Consider the following 21,120-nt stretch of genomic DNA (forward strand, 5'->3'; position numbering starts at 1 on the left):
TATCCGGTGGTTTAAACTGCCCGCCGTATCCGTCCGTATTTTGGTTCCTACCACGGGTTTAAAGGTTCCCCCTCATATTATTTGCGTCCGATGGCGTTCACTATCTAAATTACATGAAACTTAAAAAAAATTTAAAAAAATTTTAAAAAAAAATAGTTTCTCATCTACAAAAATAAATAACATGAAATAACCTGAAAACACTGAAAACTGCAACCAGCTTCAGGTGCGTGAACATCCGGCTAGGAGGCGGTAGAGAGCACTTGTTCTGGGAGCAAAGAATGAGCCATTTACAGCCTTACTGGGACATTTACCACAACTTCAGTGAATAACGCTTTATACTCGTGACTCTTGTGAATATCGGAGGTAAGACCTACACGAATACAAGATTACGTTGTCATTTGAACTGTTCTTTCGGGCTCCAGTATATTCATTTATCCAGTGAGATTAGCAAAGGGCTAACGAAAGCTAGTATTTCTAGCGATACGCAGCAACACAATCACGATGCTGCCTGTGCAGCCATCGTTAGTAATAACAAGTAATAGTTTATTTATTTGCATTGAGCACACTCTTATTGAAACTTTAAAAGATAGAATGTTTAGTTTGCGCTTAGTTTAGTTTAAATGCTCTGATGTGGCTCCGACGGTTTTGATGACTCTGCTGTCCTCCTCATCTCAGCCCCTGTCATCATGTCTGGCGGTCCAGCAGTGAGGGTCAGCATTGAATCCACATGTGAGAAGCAGGTGCAGGAAGTGGCCCTGGATGGGACGGAGACATACGTCCCCCCTCTGTCCATGTCCCAGAACTTGGCTAAGTTGGCACAAAGGATTGATTTCAGTCAGGGATCCGACTCAGAAGAGGACGGGGTGGAGGGTGAACCCAGGGACCGAGAGTGGGGCAAACAGGAGCCAGAGGAAGAAGAAGGTAAATGAGTGAACTTTAATTGTGCGACCAAGTCATATGGATTCTATTTTTTCCGTTGCATTAAAATCTTGACCTACGCTTTTCTTACACAGGCACAGTAAAGTTTCAGCCGTCTCTTTGGCCCTGGGACTCCGTCCGCAACAACCTCCGCAGTGCCCTGACAGAGATGTGTGTTCTGAATGATGTGCTCAGCGTGGTGAAGGAGAAGAAGTACATGGCCTTAGACCCGGTGTCTCAGGACCCAACAGCCGGCAAGGTAAATTGCTAAAGAATATCACTATTATTTCCCTCAAAAATGTCTACAGGAGAGGAAACGTTGAATTAAATTTCTTAGTCTGGTTTATCTGCTATTCATTAAAAAAAATTTAAAAAAAACTTCCCGGCCTTCCTGCACTGCAGACGCCCCAGGTGTTCCAGCTGATCAGTAAAAAGAAATCATTGGGCACAGCGGCGCAGCTCCTCTTGAAGGGAGCAGAGAAGCTGAATAAGTCTGTCGCAGAGAACCAGGAGAACAGGAGGCAGAGGGACTTTAACTCTGAGCTGCTGCGACTCCGTTCACAGTGGAAACTACGCAAAGTCGGAGACAAGATCCTGGGAGACCTCAGCTACCGGAGCGCAGGTGATAAAGCCTCTCACTCTGTCAAATGTGTTGTCATGGTTCGTGGACATTGTTGTCTAACTCTAAGCTCTCACATTGACCCTCACAGGTTCCCTTTTTCCTCATCATGGCACATTTGAGGTGATCAAAAACACAGACATTGATCTGGACAAAAAGCTCCCGGAGGACTACTGTCCCCTTGATGTCCAGATCCCCAGTGACTTGGAGGGATCAGCCTATATCAAGGTTAGAGGAAAATACCATGTGGATAAAAATGTATTTCTGCAGTGGCATCTTCTATTGAAATACAGTCTTTTAAGTAATTGTGGGCAAAAAAAAGAAATGACTAATCGTCTTACGGCACTGGTGAATATTGCTCTTTTCATTATATTTTTTTTTTAACAATATCCATACTGCATTCACCCATTGATTTGACACAATTTTAGAAATATGTAGTTGTAATATTCCAGTACTGTTTATATCCTTAGGTGTCCATTCAGAAACAAGCTCCAGACATCGGTGATCTGGGAACCGTCAACCTATTCAGGAGACCACAAAAAAACAAAGCTGGTAAAGTTCAACACTCAAACACTGGAAATTGGAAAACTTTTAAAACTGGTTCATTAACTGCCTGTGTCAGCAGATTAAATGTTCTTACTCTCTTTTCCTCCATATCCCATATTTTTAATCATCCTCTATCTCTTCCTGTTCTCCTCATCCAAACTCTCTTCATCCTGTCATCTTCTCTGCTCTACTTTGTTGTCTCGTCTTTCCTCTCTGCTCAGGTACTCAGCTGTGGCATGTGAAGCTCGAGGCGGCTCAGAATGTGTTGCTCTGTAAGGAGATCTTCGCCCAGTTGTCCAGGGAAGCTGTCCAGATTAAATCCCAGATCCCTCACATCGTTGTGAAGAATCAGATCATCTCGCAGCCATTTCCAGGTCCGAAATCTCATGGCAATATCAACGTGGGAAAGAGAGATTGTTTTTTACGCTTGTTAAAAAAAAAAAAAAAAGTTCAGTTGGTCCTCACGTATAGATGTTTGTAATCATGTTTGCACTTGAATTGTTTGGAAAAAGGCTTAACTTTGTTAACTGATTAAATATTGTGAATGAAACATTCCTTTGCTTTTATTTCATCATCGCGGCCCAGCAGTCGTCTTTTTCTGTGTGGAGGCCGAAAGCAAACACACTCAATTTGTTCCCGTGGTTCCATTTTGTAGGTCTGCAGCTGTCCATCTCACTGTGCCACTCCACGGGAGAGAAGAAGAACACTCGGGCGTCTCCGGAGAAACCCAAACCAGACGACCACCTTTATGTACTGGAACACAATCTGCATCAAATGATGAGAGAGGTGAGACGTGAAGTCACTGCATGTCATCCAAAGCTTCTGTCTGGAAGACCCCAACATATGAACGGTCAATATATCAGCTCATCACATATACAGTGTATTGTTATCAGCTTATCTGACATAAATCACAAAAAATGAAGCACAGGAGTTATGATTTGCAGTTATGGAGCGAGCCGTATCAAAAAAAAAAAAAAAATCGTTTTTTTTATGGATTGTGTCACAAAAATTCACATCAGCCTTTCATATCAAAATCTGTTGTCTCGAAAATCCTGTCTCGGTTCGGCAACATTGTCTGGAAAGGCTTTTTGTTTTTGATAAGTTTTCTGAGCTCATCTTGTTCTCAAGATAATTTAAGAGAGGAACAATAACTAAGGTCAGAACACATGAAATATCAAAACGATCACTGTGACTTTGGTTAGTATTTGACTACATAAGTAATATAAGAGGCTGATTAAAGGAAAAGTGTTTCAGTCTTTGTTGTCCTGCTTGGGACATGACAAAAAGAGACAAAGCAGAGCTGATTGATCTGAAGAGTTATCCATCAGTTACTGCTGACACATCGCCACGTTTCAACCTGAAAACTACTAAACTTCCAGCAGTACAAGTATTTCACTTCATTCATGACAATCTCATTTTCATCAATCCTCCGTTCATTAAACCACTTTGTTTCTTTTGTAGTTCCACAAGCAGCAGCTGAGTTCTGTGGTGATGCCTCATCCTGCCAGCGCCCCCTTTGGCCACAAACGGCTGCGCCTCGCGGGGCCAATGGCCTACGACAAGGCTGAGATCTCCAGCCTGCAGCACAATGAAGGGCTGCTGGAGAAGATCATAAAACAGGCCAAACACATCTTCCTACGCAGCAGGTGATTTTAATTTACTAGGTTCGATTGTCTGAGTACAAAAACAGTTGCCAGCGGTAGTCTTTGCATTGTGTCACAACATTTTAATTTACAGTAATGTTAGCGGCCCAAAAGACATTCAACGATACATCTATGTATTACCACCAGAAATACTGAAAATCCAGGTGGAAGAGCCAGGTCATTCTGCACTGTTTGCAGTGCCACATTCGACCAGCAGGCGTCTTGACTTTGTCTTTGTTCATCCCAGTTTGATCTCGGGGAAATTCATCTATAAACAGAAAAGCCATCAAGTGCTTTGTAAGGGCAGAGTTGACTGTTTAATACTTATTAAAGCCCTGCGTGAGTATCACTGTGTTTGTGGGTCACCAGGACGGCGCGGACCATCGACAGCCTGGCCAGCAGAATTGAAGACCCCCAGATCCAGGCTCACTGGTCCAACATCAACGACGTGTACGAGTCCAGTGTGAAGGTGCTCATCACCTCGCAAGGCTACGAGCAGATCTGCAAGTAAGTGGTGGAATTAATGGTGGAAGGTAATCACCATGTAATTCCTTCCTGGCACACGGTTGTTCTCATCACGCTTCACTGACACGTCATCTCTCAGACAATGCTCACCATGATTTATGTGTTTAGATCCATCCAGCTGCAGCTGAACATCGGTGTTGAGCAGATCAGGGTGGTGCACAGAGATGGACGTGTCGTCACACTGTCCCACCAGGAACAGGAGCTGCAGGACTTTCTCCTCTCGCAGGTATCACAGTTGCCTTCCCACATGGTTAACATTTGGGTTTTTAGAGGAGGCTTAATATTACTGGAAACAGTGTGTATGACTTTACATCAGTTCGATTGGAGCTCAAAACACAACATGTGCGGCACAAGTGATTTGTTAGTTGTTGTCCAGACTAGTTATAAGCACAACTTCTTTTTGCCGTCGTGTGCCACTTTTTTTTTTAAAGCCTCCTTATTTACAGATGTCGCAGCATCAGGTGCACGCAGTTCAGCAGCTGGCCAAAGTGATGGGCTGGCATGTCCTCAGCTTCAGTAATCATGTGGGCCTGGGCCCAGTGGAGAGCATTGGAAACGCCTCCGCTGTCACTGTTGCCTCTCCCAACGGAGAGTACGCCATCTCAGGTGAGGCTGCTGACATTGGTTCTGAGGTGAAAATGCTTACTAAGCCCCAGTGTTTGTTTTTAATACTATTACACTTATGTGCTGCCACAATCGTACCAATGTATACTCACAAAAGAAGAATACGTGTTTTAAAGATCCAGACAGGCAGCCTGCTCTTGTTTGCCCTCTAGACCTGACACTCCTTCTTCGGTCCAAGACAGTAACGTTCGGCCCCTCTTCCAACGTGAATGCCACTCAGAGCACCTCTCCAGGTTCATTGCGTTATTGCCCTGGCCTACACTTTCTGCTCCATAAACAGTATGGTGTGGTGCGACAGGAAAACTCACTGAACCCTGTTGATCGCTTTCAGACTAACATTCAACCGGGGAAAGAAATGCATCAGGAAACTGTGATTAAAACCATTTTCTATATCAGCTTTAGACTTAATGAATCAGAATGCGATGCAGCAGCAATAAGACCTGTCGCATTATATGTTAATGGCCTCAGCTTCCCCTTTTCCTCAAACAAAAGTAGCAGCTTTTGCATTGCTGTCACTCTTTCTGTTAGAGATACGTATAGCTAGCAACTTGCAGCCAACAACTAGTAGAGGTAAGTACAGCTGGCCACACCCCGTCTCCTACTCAAATAGAGAGAAGAGGGAAATCATTCAGGAATACAGAGCCAGGTTTACGCAAGCAGAGGGATCATTAAGAAACTTCACCACAATATAACTCCCTGAATGCATCATGTCTACGTTATAAGCTGGTTTCCTAAAGCCCTTTGACAAAGTAATACTGAAGATCTTCGTAACCTTAAATGATGTAGAATTGAGAATTAACATAAGCAGGCTGTAGTCACAGATATAGTGTCTGTGTGTCTGTTTCTCTTCAGTACGCAACGGCCCGGAAAGCGGGTGCAAAGTTTTGGTGCAGTTCCCCCGCAGCCAGACCAAAGAGCTGCCGAAGAGCGACGTCATCCAGGACGGCAAGTGGAGCCACCTCAGAGGGCCGTCCAAAGAGGTCCACTGGAGCAAGATGGAGGGACGAAACTTTGTCTACAAGATGGAGCTCCTCATGGCTGCACTGACTCCATGTCCTTAGGTACAGCCTCTGTCTGCTGACTCCTCTCCCACACACACAAAGCCATGGTTTATATACAAATGAAGTGCAGCAAACAGGACTACGAGCAGCTGATACATAGAATCTACTTTTTCTAGAGATTTTCAGCATCAAATTTGAAATAGATAACTGCTCACAGGTTTTACAGCCATGATAGAGGCTCGCTTGTCACTTTTTTTTTTTAAAAATCGAACTCGTGGACCGCCAAAGTCTCTTCCATCTACAGTAGTGTCTGCTGCCTGCTCTGTTTTTGATTATCTAAGATGTAAAGTGTGTGTATACCTCAAACAGTTTGATACAAACTACCATACAAGTCTGTATGTATTTGTCCTTTTGTCACAAAAATAAAGCAAATTTTTTTCAGACTGACAAACAACATTTTTTTGAAAGAAAGACCTTTCTGGATTCTTGTTTAATCTTTATCACTAATTTGAGCAACAGCATTTAGGTAGAAATGACTTTTACTCTGAACCATCAGTTTTAAAAATTGGACAGATTTGACCTCTACCAGCTCACAGGTCTATTATGACTGCAGCTAAAGTCTGATACAGACCCCTGCTGCATCAATGTTTTTCCAGGTGAAAGAAAATCACATAATGCATTCGCTTACACAATAAATACAGTATGTATTGATTTCCAGTGTCATCAGTGATATGTTTACAATAATTCCAGTGTCATCTGCAGTGAACTGTAACTAGAGGTGTATCCAATACAGAATGTAAACACGGAACCAGTTTTAAGAACAAACCAGCCGTTGTCCTCCTGGCTGTAAGTTATTTCAATTTAAAAAAGTTAGTTTATGTACCCAACATCTCAACTTAAAAGATCCCGGGGTGACCCGATAGCTTCGTGATTAGGGTGCAAACGACATGACATGCCATGCCGTCAGCAAGGAGTCCCTGTTTGGAGTCCCTGGTTTGATTCCCAGCCGACCAGACTTTTACTGCACGTCATTCCTCTGGTCTCTCTCCACACACTTCCTGTCTGTCTCTACTCCTCCTATCTTAAAAAAAAAAAAAAACATCATCCTAAAAAATATAAACAGAAAATAGGTCTTCCTGTTGCAGCACTGGCATGTTTGATGAACAGTCCCAGATGTGTTTTCATGAAGCCGCTACGAAGCGTCCATCAAAGAGGCTGCAGCTCTGTTGCATCATTTTCTGCACAAAGGGAAGAGTGAATTTCGTCAGTACAGAAACTAACATTAACACAACAAACTCACAATAGAACTTGTCTGACTTTTGTACTGAAACACATCCTTACTTGAGGACAATAGATAACTTCAACCCATATTCACACCCATCAAGTCATGTTCATACATTTCACACAATGAGGCAGGAATAAGAAAAAAGCCTGTGAAGCCTATGAATTTCAGAGCAAACAAACGACTCATAAACATGCTTATATCATATATGTCTTTTTAAAAACATTATTTAAAAAGGTAGCAGTACGGTCAGCCGCATTCTCTGCTACCTTTTTATTTCTACCATCAAATAGTGAGACTAAGTTTATCTTGAGAGAGTTGAATTATTAGTGACGGGTTAATCATTAAGGTATTACTCAGATTGATACCATTGTTCATAAATATGCATGCACTTCAGAAACGTATGATCCACATTCCTTTACCTGGCATCTGCTTCCTGCGTCTCCATGCCACTATCTTCCTGTAGGCCTTGTCTAGTAGCCACATGGCCAGCATGAGAAGGCCAGCGAAACAGGCCAGTACTAAGGCAGAGACAGACAGGTACTGAAGATCCTCATACAGCACCTCTGGAGGACAGAAACACAGCAGCCAAATCATATTGACTTTCCAAGCTAATTTGCGTGCCATCCTTTAAACACCAGAATCCCACATCAGGCTGTTATATGTATCAAAGATAGATAAATATATTATATATTATTAGATATATTCTCAGGTTGTTTACTGATGCATTACTTTGACAATCTCAAAGATCTGAAAGCCACGAGTGAAGTATACTGGCTGTTACAACTTTCACTTCCATTACAGATACCAGACCGTCAGAAATGTTTTCGTGAAATGGAAATGTCCCAAACTCAGTCATGCACACACACTAATAAAGGTTCCTGCTGTAATTTGCGACACTGTTTTAACTAAATGTTGAACTGTTCTTTTGTATTTTCTCAAACAATAAGCCCCGGCAGGTACTTCCTCTTAGCCATGGCTCTGTGCACTACTGCTTTCTGAGTTATCCTTTGCTGGCCACATTTATAACTTAGTACTGGTGGATCAAACAGTCATAAACTTGCTTCTATTATCCTAAGACAGGTTTGGGAAACTTGGGCAGGGCACCCGTCGTGCTTACACCCCGAAAATCACACTGGTTACCACGGACACATTGGCAGTTAGACTCAGTGAGGCTTAAGACATGGGGCTGTTATTTCATCCTTCAATTAGGACCATCCATACTTGTTAAATCATGTTAAGGAATTCCTTGTTAAGTTCTTGCTGTGCTTTTTCTCATCTGATTTGCTGCTGCTGGAATTAGTCAACAGGTATTCTTCAGCGAGTCAAATGTAAAAAGAAATGAGGGCATTTGAATTTAAATAATGTTTTCCAAAACAAAGCACTCTATTTACTTTAGGACTGATGTAAGCAGAGCGCCAGCCCCACTCACCTTTCACTTTCAGGACAAACCCAACATCCTTGCTGCTTCCGGCTGTTTCCATGACGGTGACCACGTAGAACCCACCATCCTGCAGCCGCAGGTCCGACAGGCTCATTGACCCGTTGTCGTAAGGCTGCACTCTGCTGCTGTAATCCACTGTTATGTTGGTGTACATCCCCGGCTGCCAAGTCCCTATAGAGCGGCTCACCGCTGCTGACATGAAGGTCCATTGTATGGTGGGGTTCCTACTGCAATTAACATCCACCGAGAAGAACACATCCTCCTGCACTGATCTGGTGAAGCTCCTCTGGGGAGAATGGATGGAGATGGCTCCGGCTTGCAAGGTAAAAAGGATGAAGAGATGTGAGTAACAATAGAACGATAGAACGATAGATAGACAGACAGACACATAGATAGACACCACAGCTATTGTTCAACCCTCCTCCAGTTTATGACACAACAGAGTGCCATAAAAGGAAAATATTTAACCGTGACAGGTGATCACTGTTGCTAACAAACATTAACTCATTTGTCTTAAATTCCAGAAAAGCCATGAATGTGCTATTCTTCCATAGTTTCTCCTTTAAATTATAACCTTCTGCCTGGAGGAATGTAACTAGTCAAACTCGCTGAGAAGGATCAATGTTAATGACACAAGTTCTGGTCTCACGTCTGTTTTGGCCACCCCTCAATAAATATTTTCACACGGGTATCGGTGGGAGATCTGGTTCTGCTGGTGGTGTGTTTGCTTAATGAAGCACAGGTAAAAAATGCCAAATGAGAATACCAGTGCTGACTAAAAAGCAAGACTGCGTAGCAAAAGAGCCTGTCTCTTTAGTCACTTAAAATGATCATTAAGCAATAAACCTCCATAAATTCTCATCATGTTTTTGTATGACAGAATATATGACCCAGTCAAATCTATGATGTTCCTTTTTGTTCATAAACATCACCAAAGAAGTGCAGCTTGACTTCCATTTGTTGCGTTGCTGCTCTTTGCCAATTCCATTTTAGTTTCTTTGGGATTCAACTTTTCTCAGGTGTACTTGTAACTTAAGTGCTGTTACAATCTGATGGTCACATACACACAGACCTGCGTACACACTGTGTTGACCTACTTCACCCTGGTAAACCAGTAAGGACACATAACCTCAGAAAAGTTTTACCTCCCACTTTACAATCCTGCCAATAAGTCAGTTTGAGGTTTTATACATATGGACGTACCCAGCGCTGAACAAATATAGGATCGTCGTATCGGGCGTCTTGTGAAAGACCACAGTAAAACACATGAAGACAGACAAAGTTTGAAATGTGTTGCAAAGCTTACCTAGGTGACACATATATAACGTGATGCTGAGAAACACAGCAACATCTTGTACATCCCAGAGCCTGAAATGCCACATTAGAATCCAAGACCCATTTGTCGACCCACGTTGAAGAATCCCCTCCAGGTTACTTCACATTCTGCAGCATTCTGTCTTTGTCCTTCCACAACACTGTTTCCTGGTTTGCAGTGTCCTCGTCCTCCCTCCTGTTTACAGGTCTTTCTGCGTGTGGGTCACTTGTCCTTCTGTGATTTGTGTGAGAGATCGGAGAGTATTTGTCACTCAGGTGCTGAAGTTCCCTTCCTCTCTCAGGACTGACTGTGCTGTTTATTCTCTTCATACCTGCGCAAGTCGGTGCCAGCCAGCCCACACCTATCAGACAGGTTCAGCCAGAGATTACAAAGCAAACACGTACTGAGCGTTTGTGTGATCTCACACACACACACCCCCCCTCCCACACACACCTACACCTACACCTGAGGGAGGAAAACTAGAACGCAAAAGCAGAGTATATCCTGCTCAATGTACTTAGTGACACCCCACAGCAAATACTCACCGCTCCATATGCAGGCACACTATCACAAAATGAAAACATGACGGGTTGAATCACCCAGTATTCATGCTGTGACACACCTGGTAAAACGTGTCAAACAGGAAGTGTGTATTTACACGTATGCACCAAAGAGACAAAGAGATTTTAATATTAAATTGTGCAAATAAATGTTTTAACTACATTCAAAAGTCAAATATAAGCATAACCATACAAACTGACCTTCAACTAAATCCCTCCTAAACGTTTATGTATTTGTATTTATTAGTAGGCATTGATGTTGTTGTTATTATATAGTTATTTCTACTTCAAAGATATTGTATAATTGCTAACTTTGTTTTAACATTAGCATTTTATCACTTGAAAAATGCTATGTAAACAAACCTTAATTACCGTCAACCACAACACACTCAACAAACGGTATACAGGAATATTTTCTAATTATTTTATTATTATATTTCATAAAATGTTCTCATCAAATGTGATGTCTCAAGTAAAGTTTAAGTTGTTTCAGTCGTTTTTTAAACGCATTTTTTTTTTAAATATATATTTGTTAATTTATGTTCTGTATTTTTGGTGGCTGTAAAAATCGTTGAAAAATAAAGGTTTATTTAAAATAAATAAAGTTAGTGGTGAAGCTCCCGATCTCTGCCGACAACCATTTTAAGGTAAATTGAGCCAGCTTTAATTTGACATAAAAGGCATATTGAACCAGGGTTAAAAAAAAAAATAAAAAAAATAAAAAAAAAATTTAGCTGTAAAGGTAAGAAACTGTAGACTACATACGTATTTTTTTTAAAGTCTAAATATATTGTATGTTTGGTTCGTGATGTGCTGTTGGCGTCACGGAAACATGGCGGAGTCTGTAAACGGTGAAAGTCACGTTCACGGACTGTTTCCTCGCTGCCAAGTGTCACAGGAGCAGAAGACAACTTTTAGCAAGTTCATTTTAATGACCAAGATAACATATATATATTTTTGTTTAGCTTCATAAACTGTGTTCAGGTGAGCTGACTCGTGCAGGAGGTACAGGCATGTTTTACGAGTCACTTCCAGTTGCAATTACAGCGGTTTAGTGAACGGCGATGGATGACAAACACGTTTATAGTGTTTTATTTTTATTTATTTTTTTGGCACGTATTGACTGAACGGTTGTATTATGTGTGTTAACTAAGAGTATCAATTTTAATGGTGTACAGCTACATGTGAGTGGCGATGGTGTGGAGGACATTTTATCGTCAAGTTGAGGAGTGTTAATGGCCGCTGCCTTCAAGCACACGTGCTTTCCCTACAATGACGAGTGTCTTCCTTGAAAATGATCTCTTAATTTGTCATTTTGTCTCTCATGTCATGCTATTTTATATTTTGTGCGACTACAGATAAACATCTCCTGCTTTTCTTTTATAAACGGTTTACACACAAAAAAAAACAAAAAACTCAAGTTAGTGTTGTGAAATTGTCTTGGTGCACTAATGTTGACGGTCTGTTGGCTCAGTGGTGAGTTAGTATGGAGGAGCGAAGTGTAAGTGAGCAGTTATTTGTGAATAGTGTAGTTATTTGTGAATCTGTCTCACACATCAGACCGAAGCAGAAAAAAAAAAATTTGTGATTTGTGTTTTTATTCTTTTTTTTCTGAATGTCAGATGTGGCCAGAACTCTTTTTAGTTGCAGTTTGATTTAGCTTTTGATTCAGTTGAACTTTCTGTTCAGGGACAGTGATTTGTAGAAGGATATTAAGGTAAAACAAGGGATTTTAGGATAGCTGTAAATGTAAACACAGCATTGCATTATGGGAACAAGAAGCAATAATTTTTTAAGATGTAAATATTATTTTTCAACCTTTTATACGAACCTGCTTTTTCAGTCAGCACCATCATCATTAACTTCACATCGTTACAGTACCTCCAGGAACGGTGCACACCCCAATACATGTTAATAATAAAACAGTTAACTTGCTAAACTGGTTAAGAAGGCCGTCTCCATCATCGGCTGCAATCTGGATAGTCTGGAAAAGGTGTTGGAGAGGAGGACACTGAACAAACTATTGTCCATGTTGGATAATCCTGACCACCCTCTCCACCACCTGCTGCAGAGACAGCGGAGCACTTTCTCCGAAAGATTCCTCCAGCTCCGCTGTCACAAGGACAGATACAGGAGATCATTCCTGCCCACCGCAATAAGACTGTACAATAACTCACCTCTGGCAAAATCCATCACATAACAATAACACTGTTGTCTGTGTTTCTTGGTTGTTTGTATATAATATATATACTATGTATACTGTGCATTTTATATTTTATTTTTTATATTTACATTTTTTACTGCTATTTTACTATTTTATTGCTTTTCTATTGTTCTATTATTATCTTATTGCTTCTGTATGCTGCTGTAGCGAAAAAAAATTCCCCTCGGGGATTAATAAAGTAACTACCTAACCTAACATAACCTAAAGTGTCCTGAAATCCCTGACATTTTCTCATTTATTTGCACTTTTATAACTGTTATCTCATGCCATTATATTATTATTGTGTAATTGCAGTAATCCTTGTGTTTGCAATGATTACTGTGACAAAATGGAGATTTTAAAGATAAACTCTTAAATCCTCAGATTTATTAGATTGAATCTGTTGTCTGATTCCATCTCTGGCTCGTTAAAACTAATATCATCTTAATACCGCAGTTCTCCAATTAATCCTCCTTTGTGGAGGTTGTATTTTTCCAGGATTGTTGAAACTAATTTATCTTTTGTTCAGCTGAACACCCTGCTGAGCTGTTTGTCCTTTGTTGGAGGATGACTGGATAGAAATGGAGATTTTAGGAGAGCTTTGATGTGTAAACACAGCATTGCATTATGGGATACGGGAGCAGTTTGAAATACAGTGTTAATAATGTCAGTCAGCCTTTGGACACACGTGCGTCCTCTGTATTGACATCGTGTGGAGTTGCAGCCCTCTGCAGCCTCTGGTTGTGAGTTTGTAAAGTGTCAGCACCGACATTCAACACAGTTTGTGTGTGAAAGACTTCCCCATCGGTGATTTGTACAACTCATACTTACCTGGCAGGGGAGATACCATGATCATGAAGGTGGTTCACCCAGGGCGAGGCTCAGCCATTGCACTCCGGTTGTGCTGACCCCTGCGAATTCCCCAAATGTGGGAATCTCGACTGCATAATTTCTGGTAGTGGGGGACTGCGTTCGCGCTCTCCCCTGATAACTTGGTGAAAATAAAACAACTCATTCTGACAACGGATGTAAAAACCAGTTTTTCTGTCTTATGTTTTTATCATTTAAAAACACTGTAGATGAGCTGTTTCTAATTTTACTTATTATTATTTATTTTATTCTTTTTTTACTCTAGTCAGTCAACAAATCAACAAAGTAAAAAAAAAAGATGTTTTACGTGTTTTTATTCTTTTTTTTTCTGAATATCAGATGTGGATCAAACTTATTTTTGGTTGCAGTTTGATTTTGCTTTGGTTCATCTGAACTTCCTGTTGAGTTGATCGTTATTTGTATGAGGATGAATAAATACAATTGGTGATTTTAGATTATCTTTTGATATGTATGACAGCAATGCATTATGGGAAAGATGAGCTATATTTTTTAGGATGTAAATAATATTTGTCAGTCTTTGTACAAACCTGCTTGTCTTGTCAGCACCATCAACATTAACTTCACATCGTTACATAATTGTACGATGACCCCCAAAAAGTTTGTTTACCTCTCAAACCTGAAGTGAGATTGACAGTGTGGAGAATGACCTCGTTGTCTGTGACGTATTAACAGTATCGCTTCTCGGCCTTTTGGCTAAGATCAAGTGTAGTATCTGTTCTTATCAGTTTAATATCTGATACGTCCCCTACCCGGGGACCATATATTAAATTGATTTTTGGAGCAGGGAGATGGAATAGGGGCTTGCTCCGTCCACTCCACGCATCGACCTGGTATTGCAGTACCTCCAGGAACGGTGCACCCACATCTAGGTGTTAATAATAAATTAAAGAACCCGTTAATAATAGTCTATGGTGCAATATTTAGTAGGCATCATCTTTAAGATTCAATGTGTGTAATAACCATAGAATAATCACACTTTTAGTTTGAGTTGTATGTATTTCTGACCTCTTATTACTCTGGTTATTTATAAGTTCCCTTAGTGCTTCTTTTTCGTTACAAATACTTTTTTCTTTTTTTAATAATTACCATTTAAAAAAATAAATATTCAGAAGTGTTAGATTTATGTTTTAAATATCACAAAATATTTTTTCTCTTGTTAGATTTCATTGCTTTCTGGCTCATTCCCCAAAAGTAAAAAGATCAACTGTGTAGTTCCTCTTATGTGGTTTTACAGTCTTAAAAACACTTCCTATATGCGGTGAATTGATTTTATTAATAAAAAAACAATGTCTTGCTGTTAACCATTTTCAGAGAAGCATACAATATTTGTAGATGTGCAATCTGTGCAGATGTGAAGTTATTTAGGTACATCTAGCTAAAACTAATTCAGTCTAATATAAAAGTCCTGCAATAAACCATTCATTCACAGAGGTTATTCTTGATCCAGTTTTGTTGAAACAGTTTTATAAAGGCTCTGTGATCGTGCTGGCTGCGGTTGGTGGTGTTGAACTGTATTGTTTTATCCTCCACTGCAGATTACGATCCTGCTCTAAAACGACCAGAGTTGTTCAAACTCCAGACCAGTAGGTGGCAGCAGAAGGACTGGATGTTAGATTTCTGCCCCCAGTTAACAAAGGAACAGGAAGTGGCTATAGTGTTAGCTGAAAGATGAGATTTGTGTTTGTATTCTTTTTTCTGAAAGTCAGATGTGGATCAAACTCTTTTTTTTTTTTGCTGCAGTTTGATTTTGCTTTGGTTCAGCTGAAGTTTCTGTTGAGTTGATCGTTCTTATTGGGAGCATAAATAAATCAAATTGGCGAATTTCGGTTAGCTTTTGCTGTGACTAAACTGCATTGCATTGTGGGACAACGGAACAACTTCCTCTTTTCAACAAAAACAATCTTTTTCTGTCTTTTATACAAACCTGCTTGTCTTATCAGCACCATCAACATTAACTTCACATCGATACATAATTGTACGATGACCCCCAAAAAGTTTGTTTATCTCTCAAACCTGAAGTGAGATTGACAGTGTGGAGAATGACCTCGTTGTCTGTGACGTATTAACAGTATCGCTTCTCGGCCTTTTGGCTAAGATCAAGTGTAGTATCTGTTCTTATCAGTTTAATATCTGATACGTCCCCTACCCGGGGACCATATATTAAATTGATTTTTGGAGCAGGGAGATGGAATAGGGGCTTGCTCCGTCCACTCCACGCATCGACCTGGTATTGCAGTACCTCCAGGAACGGTGCACCCCCCTAATACATGTCAATAATAAAACAGGTCATAGATTACCATTATATGTGTTATGCATGACAGAGATTAAAATCTTGTGCTCCGTTGTAACGTGGAAGCCTGCAGTTATCTCTGTGGTCCTGTAGGTGGCGATAGAGATTCGCAAGTTGTGATTTATGTCACTGGACTGAACATTTACTATATTCTCCACAGATTTTCATTGATTACTTTATTACTTTTAGCATTTTAACAATTTGACACATTAGGGCTGAAACTATGTTGTTTTTATTATCGATATATCTGGCAATTAATTTCCACATTCCTTTTTTAGTCTTTAAAATGTCAGAAAATTGTAAAAAGAAAAATAATGTTGACTATTGTTTCGCAGCATAACATTTCTGTCTGTCTTAATTAACAGTCCACTGTGTGGAGGTTTTATTGTTCCAGGATTGTTGAAACTGTTTCAGAAAGGCTGTATGAGAGTTCAGGAGGCTGCAGTTTGTGGTGTTGAACTGTGTGTTTTAAACTCTGCATCAAGTCCTATTCTGAAACAACCAGTGTTGTTCACACTCCAGACCAGTAGGTGGCAGCAGTGGAAGATGATGTTAGTTTCCCGCCACCACTGAACAACGAAACAGGAAGTTGCTGGTGTGTGAGCAGAAATCATCTGATCTGTGTTTTTAGTTTTCTCAGAATGAGATTTGAATCAAATATTTTTTACTTGCAGTCTGATTTATCTTTTGTTCAGCTGAACACCCTGCTGAGCTGTTTGTCCTTTGTTGGAGGATGACTGGATAGAAATGGAGATTTTAGGAGAGCTTTGATGTGTAAACACAGCATTGCATTATGGGATACGGGAGCAGTTTGAAATACAGTGTTAATAATGTCAGTCAGTCTTTGGACACACGTGCGTCCTCTGTATTGACATCGTGTGGAGTTGCAGCCCTCTGCAGCCTCTGGTTGTGAGTTTGTAAAGTGTCAGCACCGACATTCAACACAGTTTGTGTGTGAAAGACTTCCCCGTCGGTGATGTGTACAACTCATACTTACCTGGCAGGGGAGATACCATGATCATGAAGGTGGTTCACCCAGGGCGAGGCTCAGCCATTGCACTCCGGTTGTGCTGACCCCTGCGAATTCCCCAAATGTGGGAATCTCGACTGCATAATTTCTGGTAGTGGGGGACTGCGTTCGCGCTCTCCCCTGATAACTTGGTGAAAATAAAACAACTCATTCATACAAGATTTAATGTCGAGTTGCTCAGTCTTATATTGTTACACTGTAGAGGAAGTTTCTTTTTTTTTTATTCTGGTCAATCAACAAGGTAAAAAAAAAAGTTAGTTTACGTATTTTTATTCTTTTTTTTTTCTGAATATCAGATGTGGATCAAACTTTTTTTGGTTGCAGTTTGATTTTGCTTTGGTTCATCTGAACTTCCTGTTGAGTTGATCGTTATTTGTAGGAGGATGAATAAATACAATTGGTGATTTTAGGTTAACTTTTGATATGTATGACAGCGTTGCATTATGGAAAAAATGAGCTATATTTTTTAGGATGTAAATAATCTTTTTCTATCAGCACCATCAACATTAACTACACATCGTTACATAATTGTAGGATGACCCCTAAAAAGTTTGTTTGTCTCTCAAACCTGAAGTGAGATTGACAGTGTGGAGAATGACCTCGTTGTCTGTGACGTATTAACAGTATCGCTTCTCGGCCTTTTGGCTAAGATCAAGTGTAGTATCTGTTCTTATCAGTTTAATATCTGATACGTCCCCTACCCGGGGACCATATATTAAATTGGTTTTTGGAGCAGGGAGATGGAATAGGGGCTTGCTCCGTCCACTCCACGCATCGACCTGGTATTGCAGTACCTCCAGGAACGGTGCACCCCCCTAATACATGTTAATAATAAACTAGTGATGGAGAGATGAAGCCTCATGAGGCATCGAACCACTTCAGCCAATTGGTTCCAGAAAGGCTTCATTTCTCGAAGCTTCATGTTCACACGAAACCACCTACTGGCCAAGTGTATAATCACAGGCAGCTGTATCTGAACCACATAATGTGATGCATTGAATGTTTGTGTCTGTTATGGCTGTTGGGAATGACTATGAATTACAAAAATGTATGACCAAATAATTTCTGTACATAAATTATCACATATGTGCATAATAAAATATTTTTTGAATGTATTCTGTGTGTGTAAATTTTCCCAAAATGGTAGTATCATATGATATGGCAGGTTGTGTAATAATGTTTTTCTGTCACTTTAGGAAAATGGCCTGGGCTGAAGCAGGCAGAGGACAGTGAAAGTGCTTGTGGAACTAGGAAGAAGGGACTGAATATGCTTGTGTAACTTGGACAATGATGTACAGGACAGGGGACATTTTATTCATTTTTATTCAGAAATAACAGTTTCTCAACAGTTTTTGGTTTTGTGGATGTCCACATGTCAGAAGTAAGGCTGACAGCAGTCACCTTTTCCACTTTAGCCTTCTCCTTAGCTGACTCATACTTGGCCTCCACCATGGCCTTCAGAGCCTAAAGGAAAAAATATATAGTGCTGAACTGTGAGACACAATAAAGTACTCATTTGTTTCATGCATGCACCCGTACATACCTGCCTTGTAGGGAGGACATAATTAGGATCCAGTTTGGACACAAATGCCCTGAATCCAACATCATCCACAATACTGAAGGGCTGTGTGTCCTTCACTATCATGGAGACGAGGGCTTCATCCAGCTCTGGTTTTCTGGTGGCTGGTTAAAAGAGAATAAATACAGTGTCTGTTACCTGTCTTTATTTGCACAATAAACAAAAGTGAACAGGGAAAAATTGTGATGGTGCATTTGTAATATTGTAATGACTTACCTTGGCTGGGTGAAGCTCCAGTTTCCTCCTTATTCTCATGCAAGGCACGGTAACGCTTCAGCATGGATGAGGTGTTGTTATTGTACCCCAACTCACCTTTGAATAAAATAAGAAACTGTGAAAAATACAGTTCTTGATAAGCAAACCTAATGTGTCTGAAATAGATTTAGCTTACCTTATTAAGAGTTATCAAATCAAAGTGTTCCCACACAGGGGAAATCATCCTCTTCCTAGCTGGGTCCATCTTATCACCTCCTTCTCTCCTCACTCTCCTAAATCTCCAAACTATCCAAACTCTCAACTGACCGCAACTCTCCACCAACAACCCACATTTTGAACGGAGCCTGAGGGGTTAGTTCATCGGGGATCTCAGGCCTCGTAGCAGCAGTAGAGGTCTACTCAGCGATCAGCTGATCACAAGAGTAAACAATAACAGTGCCCCCAACCAGAAACGTGGAAAAATTACGGTCCATTGTCTGACCGTTAACTTAACACACGAGAGAAAGAAAAAAAAACAACTCCGAAGAGGAGAAAGGCTTAAAAAATACCAATAACAACACACTCAAGGAGGAGAGCTGCTGCAACAGGCTGCCGCTAGCGCGGCGCCATCTTAGCTTGAAAGATGAGATTTGTGTTTGTATTCTTTTTTCTGAAAGTCAGATGTGGATCAAACTCTGTATTTTAATGCAGTTTGATTTTGCTTTGGTTCAGCTGAAGTTTCTGTTGAGTTGATCGTTCTTATTGGGAGCATAAATAAATCAAATTGGCGAATTTCGGTTAGCTTTTGATGTCGCTAATCCGCATTGCATTGTGGGACAACGGAACAACTTCCTTTTTTCAATGAAAACAATCTTTTTCTGTCTTTTATACAAACCTGCTTGTCTTATCAGCACCATCAACATTAACTTCACATCGTTACATAATTGTACGATGACCTCAAAAAGTTTGTTTACCTCTCAAACCTGAAGTGAGATTGACAGTGTGGAGAATGACCTCGTTGTCTGTGACGTATTAACAGTATCGCTTCTCGGCCTTTTGGCTAAGATCAAGTGTAGTATCTGTTCTTATCAGTTTAATATCTGATACGTCCCCTACCCGGGGACCATATATTAAATTGATTTTTGGAGCAGGGAGATGGAATAGGGGCTTGCTCCGTCCACTCCACGCATCGACCTGGTATTGCAGTACCTCCAGGAACGGTGCACCCCCCTAATACATGTCAATAATAAAACAGTTAACTTATTGAGGTATCATAATATCTCTGACGTTTTCTCAGTAGTGCCCCAGCATTGTTGCGAAAGCCTCATTGTTTTTCGTAAAAATGTTCTTACTCGTTCTTCGACGTTTTTATTTTTATGTAAAGTGATTTGCCTTTTTGGAGTCTTCATCATATTTATACTCTGCTTCGTCTTAAATATTCCCGCAGTTTGTTTTGTTCTCCACTAGATGGTGCTGGAGCTCTGCATGTTGTTGTGTAGTGTTAATAGACAGGTAAATAATATATTATAGTAATACGATATGGAGAACTCATTGTTTTTAGTGCAAGTACAAGTTGGGACGTCAAATAAAGTAGTTTTGTTTGAAAAAAAAAAAAATATCTGTTCTTATCAGTTTAATATCTGATACGTCCCCTACCCGGGGACCATATATTAAATTGATTTTTGGAGCAGGGAGATGGAATAGGGGCTTGCTCCGTCCACTCCACGCATCGACCTGGTATTGCAGTACCTCCAGGAACGGTGCACCCCCCTAATACATGTTAATAATAAAACTGGTGATGGAGAGATGAAGCCTCATGAGGCATCGAACCACTTCAGCCAATTGGTTCCAGAAAGGCTTCATTTCTCGAAGCTTCATGTGAACACGAAACCACCTACTGGCCAAGTGTGTAATGACAGGCAGCTGTATCTGAACCACATGTGATGCATTGAATTTTTGTGTCTGTTATGGCTGTTGGGAATGACTATGAATTACAAAAATGTATGACCAAATAATTTCTGTACATAAATTATCACATATGTGCATAATAAAATATTTTTTGAATGTATTCTGTGTGTGTAAATTTTCCCAAAATGGTAGTATCATATGATATGGCAGGTTGTGTAATAATGTTTTTCTGTCACTTTAGGAAAATGGCCTGGGCTGAAGCAGGCAGAGGACAGTGAAAGTGCTTGTGGAACTAGGAAGAGGGGACTGAATATGCTTGTGTAACTTGGACAATGATGTACAGGACAGGGGACATTTTATTCATTTTTATTCAGAAATAACAGTTTCTCAACAGTTTTTGGTTTTGTGGATGTCCACATGTCAGAAGTAAGGCTAACAGCAGTCACCTTTTCCACTTTAGCCTTCTCCTTAGCTGACTCCTACTTGGCCTCCACCATGGCCTTCAGAGCCTAAAGGAAAAAATATATAGTGCTGAACTGTGAGACAC

At 40.5% G+C, this 21,120-nt stretch overlaps 2 protein-coding genes and 7 non-coding genes across 9 annotated transcripts; 8 read left to right on the forward strand and 1 right to left on the reverse strand.

Annotated features, from left to right (window-relative positions):
* Window positions 1-242: 242 nt before the first annotated feature.
* med17 (mediator complex subunit 17) lies at window positions 243-6,333 on the forward strand. Its single transcript, XM_069148292.1, has 13 exons — window positions 243-363; window positions 676-921; window positions 1,014-1,177; window positions 1,321-1,540; window positions 1,629-1,765; window positions 2,008-2,089; window positions 2,305-2,457; window positions 2,739-2,869; window positions 3,545-3,729; window positions 4,096-4,233; window positions 4,360-4,477; window positions 4,698-4,857; window positions 5,728-6,333. The coding sequence occupies exons 2-13, from the start codon at window positions 687-689 to the stop codon at window positions 5,934-5,936; spliced, it is 1,932 nt and encodes a 643-aa protein (XP_069004393.1). The 5' UTR covers window positions 243-363; window positions 676-686; the 3' UTR covers window positions 5,937-6,333.
* A 14-nt stretch (window positions 6,334-6,347) lies between these two features.
* On the reverse strand, window positions 6,348-10,235 carry LOC138197452 (V-set and transmembrane domain-containing protein 5). Its single transcript, XM_069148293.1, has 4 exons — window positions 9,909-10,235; window positions 8,591-8,917; window positions 7,581-7,724; window positions 6,348-7,114 (listed from the first exon to the last, which is right to left on the reverse strand). Exons 1-4 carry the CDS (start codon window positions 9,982-9,984, stop codon window positions 7,083-7,085), a joined length of 579 nt encoding a protein of 192 aa, XP_069004394.1. The 5' UTR covers window positions 9,985-10,235; the 3' UTR covers window positions 6,348-7,082.
* A 3,268-nt stretch (window positions 10,236-13,503) lies between these two features.
* LOC138197530 (U1 spliceosomal RNA) lies at window positions 13,504-13,667 on the forward strand. The gene has a single exon (XR_011178200.1). It is a non-coding gene; the product is annotated as a U1 spliceosomal RNA (small nuclear RNA).
* Window positions 13,668-14,244: 577 nt separating this feature from the next.
* LOC138197539 (U2 spliceosomal RNA) lies at window positions 14,245-14,435 on the forward strand. Its single transcript, XR_011178209.1, has one exon. It is a non-coding gene; the product is annotated as a U2 spliceosomal RNA (small nuclear RNA).
* A 1,206-nt stretch (window positions 14,436-15,641) lies between these two features.
* On the forward strand, window positions 15,642-15,832 carry LOC138197534 (U2 spliceosomal RNA). The gene has a single exon (XR_011178204.1). It is a non-coding gene; the product is annotated as a U2 spliceosomal RNA (small nuclear RNA).
* A 1,018-nt stretch (window positions 15,833-16,850) lies between these two features.
* Window positions 16,851-17,014, forward strand: LOC138197531 (U1 spliceosomal RNA). Its single transcript, XR_011178201.1, has one exon. It is a non-coding gene; the product is annotated as a U1 spliceosomal RNA (small nuclear RNA).
* A 502-nt stretch (window positions 17,015-17,516) lies between these two features.
* On the forward strand, window positions 17,517-17,707 carry LOC138197541 (U2 spliceosomal RNA). The gene has a single exon (XR_011178211.1). It is a non-coding gene; the product is annotated as a U2 spliceosomal RNA (small nuclear RNA).
* A 1,998-nt stretch (window positions 17,708-19,705) lies between these two features.
* On the forward strand, window positions 19,706-19,896 carry LOC138197535 (U2 spliceosomal RNA). Its single transcript, XR_011178205.1, has one exon. It is a non-coding gene; the product is annotated as a U2 spliceosomal RNA (small nuclear RNA).
* A 356-nt stretch (window positions 19,897-20,252) lies between these two features.
* Window positions 20,253-20,436, forward strand: LOC138197542 (U2 spliceosomal RNA). Its single transcript, XR_011178212.1, has one exon. It is a non-coding gene; the product is annotated as a U2 spliceosomal RNA (small nuclear RNA).
* The last annotated feature ends 684 nt before the right edge of the window (window positions 20,437-21,120 follow it).

This window comes from Embiotoca jacksoni, unplaced genomic scaffold (assembly GCF_022577435.1).
Source record: "Embiotoca jacksoni isolate LCO1_2020_lvr unplaced genomic scaffold, fEmbJac1.0.p SCAF_14, whole genome shotgun sequence".
Lineage (NCBI taxonomy): Eukaryota > Metazoa > Chordata > Actinopteri > Embiotocidae > Embiotoca > Embiotoca jacksoni.

Excerpts from the sequence above, each read along its gene's own strand:
- med17 (XM_069148292.1), top strand. The coding sequence starts at position 687 with ATGTCTGGCGGTCCAGCAGTGAGGGTCAGCATTGAATCCACATGTGAG. Across the intron at positions 1,178-1,320 it reads AGGACCCAACAGCCGGCAAG|ACGCCCCAGGTGTTCCAGCT; the intron begins GTAAATTGCTAA and ends CCTGCACTGCAG. Across the intron at positions 4,478-4,697 it reads AGGACTTTCTCCTCTCGCAG|ATGTCGCAGCATCAGGTGCA; the intron begins GTATCACAGTTG and ends CCTTATTTACAG.
- LOC138197452 (XM_069148293.1), bottom strand. The coding sequence starts at position 9,984 with ATGTGGCATTTCAGGCTCTGGGATGTACAAGATGTTGCTGTGTTTCTC. Across the intron at positions 8,918-9,908 it reads GTTATATATGTGTCACCTAG|CCGGAGCCATCTCCATCCAT; the intron begins GTAAGCTTTGCA and ends TTACCTTGCAAG. Across the intron at positions 7,725-8,590 it reads GTTTGTCCTGAAAGTGAAAG|AGGTGCTGTATGAGGATCTT; the intron begins GTGAGTGGGGCT and ends TCTGTCCTCCAG.